This window comes from Verticillium alfalfae, genomic scaffold (genome assembly GCF_000150825.1).
Source record: "Verticillium alfalfae VaMs.102 supercont1.7 genomic scaffold, whole genome shotgun sequence".
Lineage (NCBI taxonomy): Eukaryota > Fungi > Ascomycota > Sordariomycetes > Glomerellales > Plectosphaerellaceae > Verticillium > Verticillium alfalfae.
Genome location: NW_003315032.1, coordinates 1,731,732 through 1,750,258, shown reverse-complemented (window position 1 = coordinate 1,750,258; position 18,527 = coordinate 1,731,732). Strand labels below are relative to the sequence as shown.

General features: G+C 54.7%; 6 protein-coding genes across 6 annotated transcripts; 4 read left to right on the top strand and 2 right to left on the bottom strand.

Moving 5' to 3' along the window:
- Nucleotides 1-1,000: 1,000 nt before the first annotated feature.
- Nucleotides 1,001-2,382, top strand: VDBG_06391 (conserved hypothetical protein; the record flags this gene model as incomplete). Its single annotated transcript, XM_003003902.1, has 2 exons — nucleotides 1,001-1,180; nucleotides 1,555-2,382. The coding sequence occupies 2 exons, from the start codon at nucleotides 1,001-1,003 to the stop codon at nucleotides 2,380-2,382; spliced, it is 1,008 nt and encodes a 335-aa protein (XP_003003948.1).
- Nucleotides 2,383-4,628: 2,246 nt separating this feature from the next.
- On the top strand, nucleotides 4,629-6,602 carry VDBG_06390 (FAD binding domain-containing protein; the record flags this gene model as incomplete). Its single annotated transcript, XM_003003901.1, has 3 exons — nucleotides 4,629-5,346; nucleotides 5,461-5,790; nucleotides 5,871-6,602. 3 exons carry the CDS (start codon nucleotides 4,650-4,652, stop codon nucleotides 6,140-6,142), a joined length of 1,299 nt encoding a protein of 432 aa, XP_003003947.1.
- On the bottom strand, nucleotides 6,212-7,828 carry VDBG_06389 (integral membrane protein; the record flags this gene model as incomplete). The annotated part of the gene is made up of 4 exons (XM_003003900.1): nucleotides 6,212-6,674; nucleotides 6,734-7,033; nucleotides 7,095-7,354; nucleotides 7,410-7,828. 4 exons carry the CDS (start codon nucleotides 7,621-7,623, stop codon nucleotides 6,351-6,353), a joined length of 1,098 nt encoding a protein of 365 aa, XP_003003946.1.
- Nucleotides 7,829-9,264: 1,436 nt separating this feature from the next.
- On the top strand, nucleotides 9,265-11,343 carry VDBG_06388 (allantoate permease; the record flags this gene model as incomplete). Its single annotated transcript, XM_003003899.1, has 6 exons — nucleotides 9,265-9,561; nucleotides 9,643-9,751; nucleotides 9,889-10,433; nucleotides 10,537-10,730; nucleotides 10,780-10,891; nucleotides 11,011-11,343. 6 exons carry the CDS (start codon nucleotides 9,307-9,309, stop codon nucleotides 11,341-11,343), a joined length of 1,548 nt encoding a protein of 515 aa, XP_003003945.1.
- A 1,440-nt stretch (nucleotides 11,344-12,783) lies between these two features.
- VDBG_06387 (yetA) lies at nucleotides 12,784-15,560 on the top strand (the record flags this gene model as incomplete). The annotated part of the gene is made up of 2 exons (XM_003003898.1): nucleotides 12,784-15,164; nucleotides 15,257-15,560. The coding sequence occupies 2 exons, from the start codon at nucleotides 12,784-12,786 to the stop codon at nucleotides 15,558-15,560; spliced, it is 2,685 nt and encodes an 894-aa protein (XP_003003944.1).
- Nucleotides 15,561-15,575: 15 nt separating this feature from the next.
- VDBG_06386 (conserved hypothetical protein) lies at nucleotides 15,576-17,527 on the bottom strand (the record flags this gene model as incomplete). Its single annotated transcript, XM_003003897.1, has 4 exons — nucleotides 15,576-16,536; nucleotides 16,588-16,740; nucleotides 16,795-17,409; nucleotides 17,468-17,527. The coding sequence occupies 4 exons, from the start codon at nucleotides 17,525-17,527 to the stop codon at nucleotides 15,760-15,762; spliced, it is 1,605 nt and encodes a 534-aa protein (XP_003003943.1).
- Between the last annotated feature and the right edge of the window lie 1,000 nt (nucleotides 17,528-18,527).

Below are 18,527 nucleotides of genomic sequence, written 5' to 3'. Positions count from 1 at the left end.
CGGTGATCCCGATGGGGGATCACCGATATAGTGATCACCGTGGCCACGGATTCACAGCTCCCAAGAGCACGTGAATCATAGCTTACGTGATCGGTGAATCAAATGGGTATATCTAACTCACAAGGGTAGCGATAATCCATAGAGATAGTATCAATTACATCACAAGACTTATATCACCTACCCTACGTATTCAGAGCTCTCAGGCACAGCCAAAGTAATGAATCAGGGTTCACATAAGCAGTGAAGCCCTCTCAACACAATCAAATATTTGAGGATTTGCTGATTAAGGGAAATCCTTGATTTGTCATAAGTCGGTAGGTCAAGATCGTTTGTACTGAGCTAATTCCCTGTCGTAAGACTGGCATATCTGCGTCATACGGTGCGATGCCACCATAATCAGATACACGGACGCTGTCGTGATGCACCGGGCGACAACATGCTTCGACACGAATACGTCCGCAGATGGCTCATTAATGAACCCATGTGGACACATCATTACAACATTATGATATCATTGTTAATTGGCTTTTTAAAGTGCTGCAGCTAACGCCTCTACTCTGATGCTGGTCAAAGTCGGTTCTGCAACCTATAAAACAGTCCTCTTGACGACTTGAATGTGATGGGCGGACCTGCCTTTTTGAGAACAGGCGGATATCGCGCTGACCTCCCAAAGCTTAGAGTTCAGCTGACAAGGTATCGGTAGCCGCGAATTAGGATGACCGATCTCCTGAGCTAGGCGCGGGATCATGATTTACTGGAGTAGAGGTACTATAACAACTAGGCAGCTTACAAGCCACATGACTGAACTTTAGACCTTGGAAGTGGCGACAGGCCGAGGGCCAGCATGACAAGCTTAGCACATGTCCAAGAGTGGGAACACGGTCTATATAATCAGGTGCCAACCCATCCAACATCTACGAGTCTCAGAACCAGACACAATCATTCGCAACTACAATCCCCAGCAGATTCACGCGCGCGCACAAACACCTTAGATTCCAAGATGCAGTTGTCTATTGCGACTGCGACTACTTTCCTGCTTGCCTTCACAGGCGCCGCCACTGTGCAGAAGCGTCAACATCCAGCATGTGCACCTTATTTCTATGACGGCAGCGTCTTTCCCTTTGACTACGCCTGGGGCAAGTATGAACTCTGTTGTAACTACAACGGCGTCAACTCGGCTGTATGTCATCATCCTATCGATTTCCTTCGAAATGTGATTGCGCATTATGCGACTTGTTTTATTAGTAATTGACGATGCCCGTTGATAACCAGGATGGTTGTTGTGATCGTAACGGTGCAGGAACGGGCAGCGGCTTCCCCGCCTGTGTGGCCAAGCCATAGTTTGAAACAACTATCATCGAAGGCTCGTCTTGTAGTCATTACTTGATGGCTTCGACTCAAGGGCCCGGGAATACAAGGGTTTACGAGCATGTTAGCGCAAATTCATACATGCGTCCGTAACTTGCATACCATTCTCATTCATCGTCTCACTTCCCCGCCCTTTCCATCATGTGACAACAGTAAAGACCGTTTTCGCCCATTGTCTGATCTCAGTCATTCAAACCCGGCATTTCCATGACAAGATTCCCACCAATTGACCTGGCAGTAGCCTGTCCAGGACCTCGCTGCCTGGGAGACTTGGAGTCAACTCGTATGTCCCGCGATGCCTTGCGACATATCGCAGAACACGACAACAGTCATGACTACCCATATTGCTGGGGCTATGCTATCTTCCGCACTGTATATACGCCCGGTTCCGATGAGGTCATAGCAAACGCCGTCGACCGGCTAGCCATCTATGCGAAGCTTTTTACTCAGGAGCACCAAACTCATCCAAGGGTGCCAGGAGCCGCGATGGCATTCAACATCCGCCCGAATGAAGAGCTCTGGAGCCGCTACTATAGTGAGCTGGTACAGGACGAACAGACTCTGTCCAATGCGACTGAGAGTGATGTCGGGGACAGCTTCGATATTTGGGTTAGGCAACACCGCCGTCCTATGACTAGCAGTGTCCTTGAACGCAATAGCAGGTTCAATTTCTGCCTAATGCTGGACGAGGAGAGCCTCGAAAATACTCTTGCCATGCCAGAGGATCCTTACGCCCCGGCCAATAGTATTGCTCGTAGCGAGGGCGAGGGCTGGGTCAAGCTTATCTCGAAAAGAATGCGGTCCGAAGACGAGGGAGGCGGCGGCAGGTATTGGTTAAGAGTCGGAATTAGGGATTTCTTATGGCCTGTGTGGTTCTTCCCATCTGACTCGGATATCCTGATTGAGGAGATGGGTTGGTGTGATGCAGAGGATGGAGTACAAAACCTCTGGGGCATGCCTGATGACTGGTTTACGGAGATTATGGCAGCTCAGTCCGGCAGTCAAACCGAATGATAATGTGACACTCCAAATTATACTTTTTTGCTTCGAAGTTGATCGACAGACCTCTTTCCTCTCCACTTACCTCGACAGATCGTCCGACACGATTTCCGGCAAGAGGCAGGTAGTAGTATACAAGTCGCCCTCGTTCATCCCATCAATGGTTGTTGGAGTTATCGGCAACCTTCCTGGATCTTGGGTATATCCTGTTCCAAGACTTGTTCGAGAGTTGACTTTATGTTCTCGCCAGCGCTGACAGGCCCACCTCATAAGTCTTACCCTTTCTATAGCGCAGCACACAGAATATTGCCGAAGATACAAATGAGATTTTCCGGTTTGATTGTCAAACAGCCTCTGCTAACGTACTAATAAAGCCTTTTACCATGCTGGAAGTAGTAAGACCCACGCTGCTATTTTTCTATCTAGCTAAGAGGTTTTCTCCGACAAGCCTGAATGGCTAGGGTATAGTTTGAACAACCTAGCCAACCTCAAGTTCTCGGAGGGACAAACACCATGATAGTGTCACACAGGCGCAAACTGCTTTAATCTCGTTGGCATTACTGTAAACACTGAAGATATCTTGATGATAGGTTGCGTTCAGGCCTGGATACCTTGGTACCAAATAAGCACTTAACCACATGGTTAAAAGCTTATAATACCTGACTAGCCTTGGACTGTGTTGCAAAGTTCAATCGATTTATTTCTCAACGCTGCCTATTGCGAATGAAGTATGCGGCACATTTGTCCAATTTTGCCCTCGTGGCTTATTGTAGCAGTCCCTCAAGATAACCTGTTTTTGTGAGATGCACAGTAAATCGCGACGGGAGAAAGAACCAAGCAAAGGCGGGTAAGGGAGTCAAGCAAAACGACGAGAAAAAACAAATGCAACGTCACCCGTGCAGGTATCTTTGACGCCGTGCACCGTTTTGTTCATGAACATCGGCAGTCTTGGGCTTGTTGACAAGACCACCCGACAACTGGCACTGCCTGTGGCACTACATGGGCAAGGCGAAGACAAGTGAACAGGTCAAGCTGTCCGTTGTACATTGGCTTGTGATCAGAAGCTTTGAGCCGAATCCTTAAAAGGTTTGTCACCATTGTTGTCCATCGCGCCATCCACCTGGGCCACGACATGCAAGCCAATTTGCCCAGCAGACGACATCGACCCTCATTCAAGATCACGAGGAAGTCGACTGTGCGGATCCAGAGGTTCATGCTATATTCTCGAAGCCCACAGGCTGCAAATTCCGAACCAGGCCGCGGTGCATGCAGGCAGGGGTCCTTTTCATCACCTTCTTAGGTATCCTACAGTGACCCCTGAATGCCGCGAATCAGCATCAAATAGCCGCCACAAGCCGGCAGCAGAACCCGAGGCCACGGGGATAGCCATGCCTAGGCGTGAGGCCATTGCTTTTTGTAGGAAGGTCATTATGAGTGATGCGAGATTGCCGCTGTGCGAATATCATCGCCTTAGGTGCAGGCCTTGTTGCTCAGCCTTTTGCGGGCGCCATGGGTCCGCTCTTCAAGGACCAACCATCGTAAGGGGCAATGCTGGCTGGTGAGCAAGTTTTGATTCCACAGTACCCTACCGGGAGGATGCCCCGGCGATCTGTCTTGGTCAAGGGGGCCCTGCAGTGATGGACTGACTAGGGCGTATGCGGCACAGGCGCCGCCACAGCGTGCTAGAAACGGCATTTGATCGGCACATGGCATACGATGGATAAGCGAGAGGCTCGTCGGTGGGGCACACCTCCTTTGGACGACAGGTGCTGGACCACCTGCCGGGGTTTTGACCAGGTAGGTACAGCCGCTCATTCCCTGGCGACCACCATGACCAACCGCCCAACGCGCATCGTGCTACCCCCGACAAGGGTCAGACATTGTCGGTTAAAAATGTGGTGTATCTGGCAAAAGTTCGACGATGGTGCATATGCTGGCGGGTCGACGATACGATTTGTCGTGTCGTGAAGCATGGACTCGATGGTTGAAGGCTAAAGTTGGGATGCCTACAAATACCTCGGTAGGTACTTGAGGTGAGGTACCTTACCTAGGTACCTAGGGATGACCAGCCTGAGCTGTCGGCCCTTCCTCAGGGTCGTCATTAATGTCTTACAATTCTGCGGTGCACTCAGTGGCAGCATTGCATAAACTTTCCATGTCTGCACTGCACGCCACCTGTCATTCGTGGCTTCCAGTTGTTCGCCCTCTCAGCTTCACCTGCCCTCCCGACCTGGTACGGCGCACAGCGATCTTGTTAACTATCTGCCCAGGAAAGCCCGATAATGGCACCATCACCTCCTCCGACACAACGATGCTCCGATGATCCCGTCCTCATCATCGGCGCTGGAATCAGCGGCTTACTTCTTGCTCAGCATCTCCTTCATCGCTCTGTGCCCTTCCGCATCTTCGACCGCGATGCCGATTTCACGACTCGTGGAGTTGGTTGGGGCTTGACCTTGCACTGGTCTCTCCCCGCCATTCGCACGCTTCTCCCCGACAAATTGGTTCAGCGTTTGCCAGAGACATATGTCGACCGTGACGCGGTGGAGCGAGGAGAGACATCCAGGTTTCCTCTCTACGACCTGGCCACGGCTAAACTCGAAGCCGCCACACCGCCAGCCACCGAGGCCCAGCGTATTCGCGTCACCCGTGAAGGTCTCCGCCAGCTCATCGCCGAGGATATCCCGATCGAATGGTCCAGGGCGTTCTCCTCCTTTGAGCAACATGGCGAGCGCATCACTGTCAAGTTTGACGATGGTTCAGAGGCCACTGGTCGCCTCGTCGTCGGGTGTGATGGCAGCACATCCCGCGTCCGTCGCGCCGTGTTCCCTGACCAACACAGAGGATACCACCTTCCAATCCGCGTTCTCGGTTTCACAGCCAAATATACAGCACCAGAGATTGCTCCTATGAAGGCGCTTGACCCCTTCTTCCTCCAAGCCACCTCGTCTCAAGATAACAACTTCATGTACTTCAGCAGTACGTATACCTCTTCACATGCCCAGCACCCCATGCCCCCTGTTCCTTGCGATGCGGCGCACCCCTGTGGGCCTGCTGGACTCCCCAGGGTCCCCGAAACTAACAAACTTCCAGTCCTCGACGCCCCGGGAAACACACCCCAGCCAAACAAGGCAGACTCTGTCTCCATGTACACCGGCCAGGTTGTGGTGTCCTGGCCCTACCGATCGGGTTTTCTGTACCGAGACTCTCCCCTCGATTTTCCCGAGAACGAAGATGCCAAGCGAGCCCTCATCAGCTCCTTCGCCCAAGCGTGGGCGGAGCCGTTCCGTTCCGTCGCCATGGGCGTTGCAGCCAGCGCCGAGGTCAAGCAGCTAGAGTTGCAGGACTATGTTCCTGGTGAGGGTCTGCGAAGCGCGGGCCGAGTAGTGCTCATGGGAGATGCCTTTCACGCCATGACCATGTGTAAGTCATCGCATGATTCTTTGACTGTGACTGTCTTGGGTGATGCGATCCGATGCTAATGGACACTCGTAATTAATCAGACAGGGGTGAGGGTGCAAACCACGCAGTTCTGGATGTGCTCGACTTTTCTGAGAAGGTCAGTCCGTGCCTCGAAACTGGCGAGGGGGACCTGCGGGCTGCGTTGGATGTGTATGAGGATGGAGTAGTCAAAAGAGTGAGGCCGGCTGTGCTGGCTGCTCGAAGAGCTTGCCTTGATGCACATGATTGGACCAGGATCATGCCTACTAGCCCGCTATTGACGAGGAGGGAGGCCTTCATGCACTATGAGGAAACAGAACCTTGGGAGGCATAAGGTGCCATGTCCGTATTTACACTGCGTCGCGTTTGATTCATAAGTTACTGCTGTGTCATGCTCCTCAGTTGATAGGATCTACAAGTTCGTCTTCTATGCCTACCGTAAAATGAACGATCTTCATCGTGCATGCGAGGTCCTGAGTCGTGGACAAATACAGTGATCTACACCATCTCAAACAAGGGCCTGTCACATCTATCCACTCCATCTAGAGATCTAAGCGGCCCGCCGCTTTACTGGATGATGATGTTGCGGCCGCGTTATCGTCCACCTGAACAGAATACGTCATGGATTTGACAATGGAGTGCTCCGGCAGCGTCGAGAGAATGTTCTCTTCGCTGTTGCTCCTATCATTCGCCGAAACGAACGCGCTCTTGTCGCGCCCGACATCGCTGAGCTTGTAACGGTCGCCACTTTTGCCTCCAAGGACATGCGATCCCGAACGGCCGTACCCGCTGGTTGGTTTTGAGCGGTAGCCACGGGCCTTCTTGACAAAGACGGGCGCTAGGAAGGGCAGCGAAGAGACGACATTCTGAGACTGATTAGCCACTGCCCGAAGGTTGTAGCACGAGGCTTGGCGCAAGGACTTACGCCGACATTAAATTCAATCGTGCCCCAAAGAACGAGCATGGTGGAGTTGCCATCGCCGAACTGAATGCGGTTGATTTGGGTATATCTCATGACGGAGCAGATGGTGGTGAAAATGCCGAGGATAAAGACGACAATTAGGCCCAGCTTCTTCTCGAGCTTGATATTGAGCTTCAGCAAAACCGGGATGGGTAGTAATGTGACGATGATATCTGAAACAATTGTGACAACGGCGTAGCCCGTAAACGAAGGACCTGGAGGGAGGCAGACGCCTGCCTTGAGCGGATTCCATGACTTGTCAACCTGTGAGCTTAGGGTTAGCGGGTCGACAACATGGCGAACTTTTTGACATGAGGTATCATACCGGATCACAAGCAAAGATGAGTGCGAGGGTGCATCCTAAGTGGCTGCAGAATACAAATCCTATGATGGCCCAGACCACTTTACGATATGTTTTGTGGTCTGTGCCTTGGAGAAGGCGAAGGTAACTTATCAGCAGAGCAATTTTGAAGAAGCTGATGCCGAGTTGGTAAAAAGGCCGTCCTGCGAAATTGACTCTGGTATAGGTGACAAGATTGGCTTTTGGTCGAAGGAGAACTGGCAGCCCCAAGCCGTACCGAGTTTCTATACATGTAAGCCACAGGAAGACTCAGCCGTGAGGGGGTGATTTTTGACGTACGAACCACAGTCAAGATGGAGTAGACCAAGGCGAACAACATTGAAAGCCCAGCAAAGTAATCGTCCGCCGCGAGCCCGCGCGCCTTGTGACGAATAAACAACCTTGATGACACAACGGTGATGGACATGAACGACAAAGCCACACATAGCCCGATGATCAGAGGCCACTGTGAGATGGCCTCAACCTCGGGCGACGCGTTTCGCACCCATCCCATAGTCCCGTCTGTCTGCTCCAGAAGTCTCGTTGAAATCAAATGAGTTCGGTTCAGGCCGTAGTGTAGTAGGTCGAAGTTTGCGGCACCGAGTGCCCTCGAAATATTCCAGAACGTCCAACTTCACTCGTGCTCGGGTCTCACAGGCGACAAGCAATTCGCAAGGAACGTGAGTGGAACATCTCCATGCTTTAAACAATGTACCCTCGCACCTAAACCTTCTCGCGGCCCCGTCCTGTCGTCCCTCCGATGATCCCACAGCTTTCAATGTCGAACCAGTGCAGGTGTCTCACCACCAGCAAGGGATCGGCAAGGATAGTGCGCGAAAAGAATGAACCAGTCACCAAGCCCGTCACCTTCCTCATGCTTGCGTCTACTCTTGTTATCCCGTGGGTCGCCGCAGCTTTGTCAGGGTCGAGTCAAATTGCATGAGGCAGAATAGATAGCTCTGACATCTCCCAGGACCGGGGACACTGCCAGTGCTCCAGCGACGATACCGTCCGGGTACTTCTTTCGCCAGTTCACCGGCCCTGGCACAGATCGAGCGAAATTTGAGACAGACCACTGCCAGACTGAGAAGAATAATGTAACCTCCGCCAAGGGGCCAAGCTTCCTCTGTGCAGGCCTGCAGAGAATGCGGCACAGTTGGCGAAGTTCCAAAAGCGCCACTTATGCTGCAGGCGAAAATGTTTGCTTCAGTGTTTGCTTCAATGAATGGTACAGTACACCTCATTAGCTTCACATAAAACGTCCAGGGTACCAGGGCATCTGGACTTACCCAGCGAATAGGCCGACGAAAGGCTTCACCCGGCAGTCATGCCATCGTTGCCCATTTCGTGGCTTGCTCCATGGTCTGCTAGGGTCGAGTTCTTCGAATACGACGTCGAGATTCCCCTCAAACCCCTGGTCCCATCCCGCTTCCACCCGGACGATCTGGCGGTTCACCCACCCTGTCCCTTGACTGTCTGCCGCAACCACCCTGGTCCCTGCAGCACGGCATAGTTGCCGCGACGTGGTAGAGCATGCACACTGCAGGCTTCTTTTACTTCAACTAACGAACTAGCCTGCAGGCTCGTTCGATTCGGTTTTGTTCTTGCTTGTAAGTGCATCCAGAACACCAAGGGTAGTCTGCCCGTTGGCTCGCATCTTGTCTAGAGAACCTGACCTTCCCCTGTCGGCTGGATTTGCGAGGCAAGCCGAAGCAGTCAAACCTTGCCACAGTCCTGCATCATGCAGCTATTCATTCGGATATTGTACAAAGATTGTCAGCTTGGCGGACCAGGTTCAGTTCGGTGTTCATCGGGTCCTCATATTGGCCACTTTGGCGGTTCTGCTCTTAGCCTTTGTCGCATCTGTCTCATGCAACCTCATATAACCCGCGCGGGAGATCCAATTACTCGTCTCAAGTGACTCGGTAACCCAACTTTCCACCATCACCTTCAGCTGCCAGCTCATCATATTTATTCTGACTTGCTTTTCTGGTTGGCCCCGTTGGAATTCGCGCGTGGTCTCGTCTATGTCAGCTTCTCCCTGGTGCTGTCGATCATCGTTCGTGTCTGAGACCATTCCCCCGTGAGCAGTACTGGAAAGCTCGCACTCCCCTTTTGTCCCGCCTGCCAGTCTTTCCCTTTTTTCACCTCAGTCGCGAACAGAAACGCAACGATCAAACAACGAGCACAAGCAGTCATGTCGTCGACCGGTGAAAATTCTACCCACGAGGGTAAGGGCGATCCCTTCGAGCCCTCTGAAGCGGTGCCGGGCGCGCATGCTGGCACTGGCACGAACCGCGTCGATGCCGCCTGGGAATATCTTAACGCCAACCGGGGCATGGAGTACGCGCAGGTAGACCTTGCGAAACTACGGCGCAAGATTGATTGGCACATTGTACCGCTGATGTTCTGCTGCTACACAATGCAATTCCTCGACAAGGTCATCCTCAATGTAGGTGTTCCCTGGCACCACGAAACGATGGACAGATCGCTCGGTGTTCTCAGTCGCTGACCATTGGCCTGTGATATACAGTACGCTGCTGTCATGGGCATTCGCGATGACCTCAACCTTCAAGGCAATGATTTCTCCAATGTTGCGACATTTCTCTTTGTTGGCCTACTGTGCTTTGAGATTCCTAATAGTAAGTGAAATTAATAGCGAGCTACGACTCGAGCGCTCTCCGTGCGAGGCCGCGCGCCGCTCGCTGTCTCGGCATTTGCTCCTCCCGCCAGGCCAAAGACATCATGCTGACCCGCATCGTCTTGCCTTGCTCTTCAGTCTACTTCCTCCAGGCCGTCCCCGCAGCCAAATGGCTCGGCTTCAACGTGGTGGCCTGGGGCATTGCAACCGCATGCGGCGCCGCAGCGCATAACTACACAACACTGCTCGTGTCACGCATCTTCCTAGGCATCTTTGAGGCGACCATCGGGCCCTCACTCATGCTTATCAGCAGCCAGTACTACACCAAGTCGGAGCAGGCCCCACGCTTCTCCTTCTGGTACCTTGGTCTCGGTCTCGGGCAGATCATGGGCGGCGCGCTGTCCTACGGGTTTCAGCACATCACTGGTGCCGGGTTGGCGGGATGGCGCATCATGTTCATCACGCTCGGCGCTGTGACCGTCGTCATCGGCGTGGCCACGTTCTTGTTGTTGCCTGATACGCCCATGAAGGCGCGGTGGATGACTGATGGCGAGAAAGTTGCCCTTCTGAAGCACGTAAGCGTTAACCAGACGGGCATCACGGACAAAACGTTCCGTCCCAAGCAGATCTTGGAGGCCCTTGCGGACCCTCAGATTTATCTCATGGTTCTTGCCGTTGTACTGGTGAGTTCCTTCTACTTGGTCCCCTCAAACACATGCCCGGTCCACAGCCACGTGCAGTTGATTTCATGGAGTCGCGACTGACACGGCATGTACCCCTTTTCAGCTCTCGGTGTCCAGCGGTGTCGTCACCACCTACTCGGCGACGCTGATTCGAAACCTCGGATATACGCCCAAGAAGGCAGCCCTCATGAACATGCCGTCGGGCGTCGTCAGCATCTTCTTCACGTTGTTTGTCGGCTTCGGCATTCGTATCAAGTCCCACCGATGGGCTTGGATCGTTGCCTGTATCTGCCCAGCGTAAGTCCCAAGCGGCTGCAGTCATCGCCCTTGACTAACAATTCGGCAGCATCTTGGGCGGCGCCCTCATGTCATTCCTGCCCGTATCCAACCGTTCCGGATGTTTGGCAGGCATCTACCTCGTCAATGCGGTTGTCGCCCCGCTGACCGTCTTCTACGCTGTAAGTCACACTCTTCTCTTGCTCGTGGTCCCATCCGCCATCTACTCAGCCCAACCGCCGGACACTGCATTCCAGTCCAAAAAGGGGAAACGAGACTGATATGAACCCGTGTCTCACAGTGGACGGCTGCCAACGTTGCTGGCGCCACCAAGCGCGCGTTCGCCGTCGCCATTGTCAGCGGTTCGTTCTCACTGGGCAACATCATCGGCCCCCAGACATTCCAGGCCCGCGACGCGCCGGACTACATCCCCGCCAAGCTCGCCGTCATGGGCACGCAGGCCGGCTGTGCCTTTGTGACCGTCTGTCTCGTCGCCTACTACGCCTGGACGAACAAGAAGCGTGCCTGTTCGACGTTGGATGCCGAGGCGGAGACCGAGGCGTCGTACCTGTCACCCGAGGTCTGGGCTCAAATGACGGACAGGGAGAACAAGAAGTTCAGGTATACGTATTAGGGCCGTCATTGCCGGCGTCGTGGTCGCTGGGCTTCAGCCCGAGTCAGTGTGTATCATGGTAGAGTAAGCGAGCATGTGAACAGGGACGACGATCGACAAGCGTTACTGAGGCTGTCGCTGGCGGCCAACCTCCGAATTGAAGACCTTTCCCCCTCAATGGCCTCCGATGATCGCAGCGATCGTGCTGCCGACAGTTCCGTTCGAAGAGCATCAGCATTTTTTTCTGCTCCATATTTTGGGCCGAGAGAGAGAATCGCATCATGCGTGAATTAAAAGAAGAGACTAACTGAGGGTTTCGAGCAGCACGGCCGATGACTGAAAGATAACGAAGATGGTGTCATTTTTTCTCTTCGGCCTCTATTCCAGGCCGCGGTTCGGTCCGCGCGCCGAGCTTTCAAGCTTCTTTCTGTCAGGGTCTTCTCCGAATTTCTTCTCTCGCTTGCTTGTCCTCCCCCACCTTGCCTTGACTTGCTCAGCTTAGATGCTTACTTTATCTCACCTCGCTGTAACCCTGCTGACCTTGCTCACCTTGCTCGGCCCCCGCCATGGGGACTGATCGGGATCGCGTCATCCGCTCAATTGCCGCTCATCCACACCTCAACCCTTCTTCATCCTTTCAACCCTACGTCTTTCACGCTTACTCGGCTCTCAATCGCACAAGAAAGGCTCTCCCCTGCCTCTTGGCGTGCCCCTTTCCCTTCTTCCCCCGCCGTTTCCCCCCCCGCATCGCTAGTGCGAAGCTCCCCCGCTGCGTTTGCCCTCTTCCAGACGCGCCCCCGAGTCTGCCGACAACGCCTCCTGTCAGGGGAAATGAAGGTTCGCCATGTGCCACTCGGCCCCTCGGCGGAGAGAGTCCCGGCATACATCTTTGGCGTGCCTTACGCGATGCAACCCCCGCAAACCGAAGATGAGCCTGATGCGCCATGGTTTACGCTTCCCCACGTCCGATACGACACTAGACCACGCCGAGGCATCGTCTCCTCTCATCCGGCTGCGCGCCGTTAGACTTCAGAGCACTGGTGATCTCAAGAATCGTTCAACCTCATCTCCGGCCGATTGGTGGAAACCAGGGTCTACCCGGAGCCCTGTCTACTATCGTGACTCGGAGAGGCATCTCATTGGGACATCAGAGGGCTACCGGAGGGGCGTGCCAATTTAACCATCATGATGTCAACCACCCTCGTCGTGGTGTTTTGTCCCGAGATCGGGTCGCGTGGCAATAGTTGTTGCAGTGCACGCGTCTCGAGGGAACAGCTTATAACGATGAGGAGGAGCACGCCAACTTGCGGCTTGAGACATCCTCAAGCTCGTTCAGTCAAGCTGGGCTGGTCCTATCCAACCCTTCGTCAGTCCTTACCTCCCTGACGTACCGGCCTAATTCGTCCGGCGTACCGGTCCAAATCGCTCGCCGATACCGATACCCTCACATTAACAACCGCCATGGCACGCCTAGCTGCCTCCCTGCTGGCCCTCTCCAGCCTCCTGGGCTCGGGAGCATCGGCGCCGACCAACATCACCTCCGAGACGGTTAGCGTTCACTGGCTCGGCAATGCTCCCAACCAGACCATCGGCACCACCTTCGGCCTGCCCTGGCCTAAGGGCAAGTACGACGCCAAGAAGACCGACTTCACCATCTCGGGTGGCAGCGGCGAGAGTCTGCCTCTCGAGTCTTGGGTCAATGCCTACTGGCCCGATGGCTCCATCAAGTGGAGTGGCCACGCCATCGGTGCCTCCGACAGCCCGTCCGGCGAGTACACCGTCACGGCCTCCGGATCCCCCGCCAGCAATTCGACATGCGCGAGGCGTGCCAAGAGGGCTGCCCAGGCGACAGCTCTGACCGTGTCCGAATCGGACGACAGCGTCGACGTTGATACGGGCAAGATCGCCGTCTCCTTCCCCAAGAAGGGCAGCTCCATCATCAGCAGCATCGAAACCGCTAACGGCAACACTGTCGGACGCAACGGCAAGCTCGTCCTCCACTCCCAGTCTGCCGTCAACGAAGACGCCCAGGACCGTGGCAAGACTGCCATTGACTACCACAACTTTGAGAGCGACATTCACAATGTAACCGTCAGCGAGGAGAATACAGTTCGCACCCTCGTCACTGTTCGTGGCGCCCACAAGGCCAGTAGCGGAGACAGCCACGTCGACTGGCTGCCTTTTGTCCTGCGTTTCTACCTCTACGCCGACTCTGAGGCCATTCGCCTCGTCCACACCGTCATCTACGACGGCAAGACCGACAAAGACTTTATCAGTGGTCTCGGCATCCGCTTCCAGGTGCCCCTTAAGGGTGAGGAGGTGTACAACCGCCACGTCAGGCTTGCTGGCCCCGACGGCGGCCTTCTGAGCGAGGCTGTCAGGGGTATTACTGGTCTCCGCCGTGACCCTGGCGCCACCGTGCGTACTGCCCAGTTCGAGGGCCAGAAGACCCCTGACATCGGCACCTGGGACACTCGTGTTTCGTCGAGGATGCAGTGGATCCCCGAGTGGAACGACTTCAGCCTGTCACAGCTGTCGCCTGACGGTTTTACCCTGAAGAAGAGGACCAAGGCCGGCCAGAGCTGGGTCACTATCCCTGGCGCCACTCGTTCCGGGGGTCTCGCATATCTCGGCGGCGCCACCGCTGGTGGTCTTGCCGTCGGCCTCCGCGACTTCTGGAAGCGCCACCCCACTGGTCTCGATATCCGCAATGCGGCCGCTGATGAGGGAGAGATCACCCTCTGGCTCTACAGCCCCGAAGGATCCCCTCTTGACCTGCGCCCCTATCACGATGGCCTCGGTCTGGACACGTACGCGAAGCAGCTCGACGCTCTTGAGATCACCTACGAGGATTGGGAGCAGGACCTCGATACCCCTTACGGTATTGCTAGGTCCAGCGAGGTCTTCCTCTTCGGCTTCGAGTCCACTCCTTCTCGCGACGAGCTGTCTGACCTGACTACCTACATCAACAAGCCCCCCGTCCTGGTCCCTAAGCCCGAGACATTCCACGAGTCTGGCGCTGTCGGCTCCTACTGGGGTCTGCCCGACACCTCGTCGCCGTCTGCCGCCGTTCTTGAGGGCCACCTTGACTTCCTCCTCGACTTCTACTTCAAGCAGGTCGAGCAGCGTAGGTGGTACGGCTTCCTTGACTATGGTGATGTCATGCACACCTACGACGTTGACCGCCACCAGTGGCGCTACGACATTGGTGGCTACGCCTGGGATAACTCTGAGCTGTCCCCCGACCTCTTCATCTGGCTCCAGTTCCTCCGCACCGGCCGTGAGGACGTCTACCGCTTCGCCGAGGCCATGACCCGCCACACCGGTGAGGTTGATGTCTACCACATTGGACCTCTCAAGGGCCTCGGCACCCGCCACGGCATCCAGCACTTCAGCGACAGCGCCAAGCAGGCCCGTATCTCGACGGCGCAGTACAGGAAGTACTTCTACTATGTCTCGGGCGGAGACGAGCGTATCGGCGAAATCCTCGAGGAGACTCTGGATGTCGATCAGACCTACGCCAAGCTCGACCCCAACCGCAAGGTTCGCGGTGACGGCGTTAAACCCACCGAGACTGCGGCGCCCATTGGCCTTGGCACTGACTTCTCCGGCTTGGCTGCTGGGTGGCTCGTTGAGTGGGAGCGCCGCGGTCCCCGCTACGAGGAGGCCCTGACCAAGCTCACTAAGGTCGCCTCCGGCATCGCCAGTCTGAAGAACGGCTTCGTCTCCGGCTCTGCCATCTACAACCCCACAAACGGCGATCTCAGCCCCCCTCCCGCCGACCCCGACAACAGCGGCAACGTCGCATCTCTCATCTTTCTTCTGTCTTTGGTCTCGTCGAGGTCATGGCTGAGCTGACGGACCACTGGGGCTCTGACGCTCCCGAGGGCTTCGAGCAGGCATGGTTCGACTACTGCTACTACTACAGCGCCAGGAATTGGAGCAAGCTGCCCGCTACGGTACGAACTTTGGCCGCGGAACCTTGTCCAGGCTCACTCTCGCCTGACGGCCTAATGCCCTCTCACAAGACGGACAACTCCAGCCTTGCCGCACGCGCCTGGGCTGAGTACAACCGCGATGGTCTGCGCGCCAACGCCCCTTGGGCCAGCGTCAGACTCGAGGGCAGCGCCGTCCTGCACCCCATTGATGAGGCCGCCTTCATCAGCACCAACGACTTCTCTCAGTACGGCCTGGCCACGATCCAGAACCTTGCCCTCGCTCGCGAGGCTCTTCCTTGAAAAAATAGTAGCGAAGAAAAAGTCATGACTTAGCCAACTTCACGTACATAATTCTTTTAACTAAACATAATCTGTTCATGCTCATCCTGCCTTTCCTCAACTCGTGGAGTGACATGAAGTCGAGTGAAAACAAGTTCCTTATGTTTCCAAGAGATCTCCCCGCCAGTGGTCCTCGATTCGTACACAGCGCGGTCAATGATCAGCTGACTTCAGTAACGTTCTCCATCGTGTCATCGAGCGAGATACCCACAGTAGCCTCCGCGGCATACTGCACGGCACCAGGCCGCGTCTTGAACGCTTGGAGGATACCTCTCTCTTTGCCGATCGCTAACAGAGCGAGCCGCGCCGTGTTCCGCAAGTGTTTTGGCACAGTTCGCGTCGTGTACACGTGGCTCAGTGGTGAGATCTGCGACATGCCCTCAAACCATGACGCGTAGGTCGCTGTCGTAAATTCCGGAGACCTCCCACCAAGAGAGACAGGTATCGAGTCGATTGTTTCCTGAGCAGCCGTGGCGACTATGGCAAGGCATCTGTCTTTGGTCGCTTCCAGCATGAAGCTGTCGAATACTTCCGCCGTTTGTGAGATTCGATTCGCGGGAGTGTGTAGCACGAGGTTTGCCAGCATGAAGAAGAGGTTGTGGAGTTTCAGTCGGGCACTTCTCCAAATATTCCAGAAGAAGTGGGTGTGTGACGAAGGCGCCAGCTCTTCCGGCGCGGCCTGGGCCATCCAGCGAAAGCACTCCTGTTCAAGGGCAGAGACCTGCTCGAGAAGGGAGTGATAGTGTCGCCGCGCCCCATCGAATAGCCCTTCGCACACCATAGGGAAGATCGTAGAAATGAGTGAGCACGCTTTGCAGATGTACCTGCAAACCAAAAGTGACCAGCCCTCATCTGGGTCTCTCGTATCTTCAAGGAGGCCCACCCATTCGTCTGATTCTGGGGGGCAGGCTTCGTTGGCCATTAGGCAGCCCGTTTGCTGGAGGATAAATCAACACTCGTTCGAGTAAATTCCAAGAATCCCACTCACCAGCGTCATAAATACACACCAGAATATGTAGCGGCCGAAGGGGGTATAGAACTGTGCCTTGCCGCGAGCCCGCAAGAGACTCAAGAGACCTTCTAAGTGTACGTGCCAGGCAGACTTCCGCGAGCTCTGGCCCGAGATGCCGCCTATTTGAAGCTAGGAACAGTGTCAGTGCAACCTGTCCGCTTGGTTAGACTCTGACAGTCAGACCTCGTACATGCCAAGGATCCAAACGGCAAGGATAGTGCCGTCTGACGTGCCCTTGTCGCGGTCTTGAATTGCCAGCGCTACCGACCTGAGCGTGTTTCCCAGATGCAAAGCAGTCTCCCGGCGGTCTTGGGGTGCATAGAAGCAACTGCCAAGATATGCTCGAGCCCAGAGATGTGTGGCCATGATCAACGGCTCATTTGGCGAAGTAAGCTTCTCGAATATGGCCGAGAAGAATGCAACAGGTGCATAGCAGTTGATTAGTAGAGGGATAGAATGCGTTCTCCAGGGTTCTCTGAGCTCTCGCGCGTGTAGGGTCGGAGTCAAGGCAAAGGCCGCGCTAGACATTGCTGAAGGGCTCTGGGCAAACGGGGTTGTAGAAGAGGCCGTGGGCGTTGAGGCCGAGGAGGAATTGTCATGCAATATCATGACTGCTGAAGAAATCGGTCCATCAGCTTCCGGAGACTCGGAGCTAGAATTCTGCACCGCAGACTTTTTCGCTCGTCGAATGGTGTGTGAGGTCTCATTCCGGAAAACAACATCCTGTTCGTTTCTGTAGCCCGGACACTCGGTGCCATACTTGATGCATCGTTGGCAGGAGGGACGTCCCAGATCACACTATGACGAGGTGAGTCAATTGCTCAATCTCGCTGACCTTCGGATTCCAAGTACGGACCTTGACACGGCGCCGGCGACAAAGGTGACAGTCTCGACTTGGCTTGCCCGTATTGGGCATACCGGAATGCTGAGCGGGGTGACGCTGACGAGCTGCCTAGACGCCTAGTCACGCCAGGAACGACAGGTTGGTGTACCAGCTCAGATCTTTGTTGCTTTGTGTGAGCTTCTGGAGCAGAATCAGACTACTTTCTTCAGCCCTTCGACGTCTCGATGATGTGTATGAATCACGGGGGTGAGGACAACAAAAGAAGTAGGCCTTAGTAGGTGTCAGCATAGTGCCGAATCTCCGACAAGGCCTAGTGTGATCTTATCAAGACGATCGATTAATACTGTGGATTGCCCCGTATCACGCGTCCCTCATTGGCTGCTTGAACTGATCTCCCGATGCTGCATTCGCATCAACGTGTACCATCATCGCAAAACTAAACGCACCAGCAGCGCCGGACTAGCCCACGTCGATGTGACGAAGCCTGACTGACATCTTCAGGGAAGAATGCAAGTACCGGGCTCAATGCGTCCTGGTGTAAATACCTTCGCCTCTCCCTCATGTAAGTATCTTCATCGGAAGTCCCATCCTCATCATCTACAAGATCCAGCTTCACGGAGACAAGTTGGTACCCGTTCCTCCGATTGTTCCAATACTTGTATGCTACTTCGAAAGTGCTGGAAGCGAATCGAGCGCTGTAGAAGGCGGCAGCGATGATTGAAATTCCAAAGCTAGCCTGCGCAATATGGCACTCTTCCCCAACTCGTCCTGGGCAATGTCGAGTCAAGTACCACGGGTGGGGGCTTGGATGTTCCATGTCAGAGAAATCGCCAGATGCCTGCGACGAAACGCTATAAATCCAAACGAAGGCAAGGAAAGCATCGTAAAGCATCGAGAAAGTCCGAGACATCTGGCCACAGGATGACATGACCACCCGAGCTACCAAGACGAAAATAGACAAGAGGGCGACGGCAAGGGAGGCATCGGTGAGCCTATGGCAAATTAGCGCTCAGAGAACAACTCAACACTTTGCGAGCTAGGCTCCATTCTCCATACCTCTGAGTCCAGATCA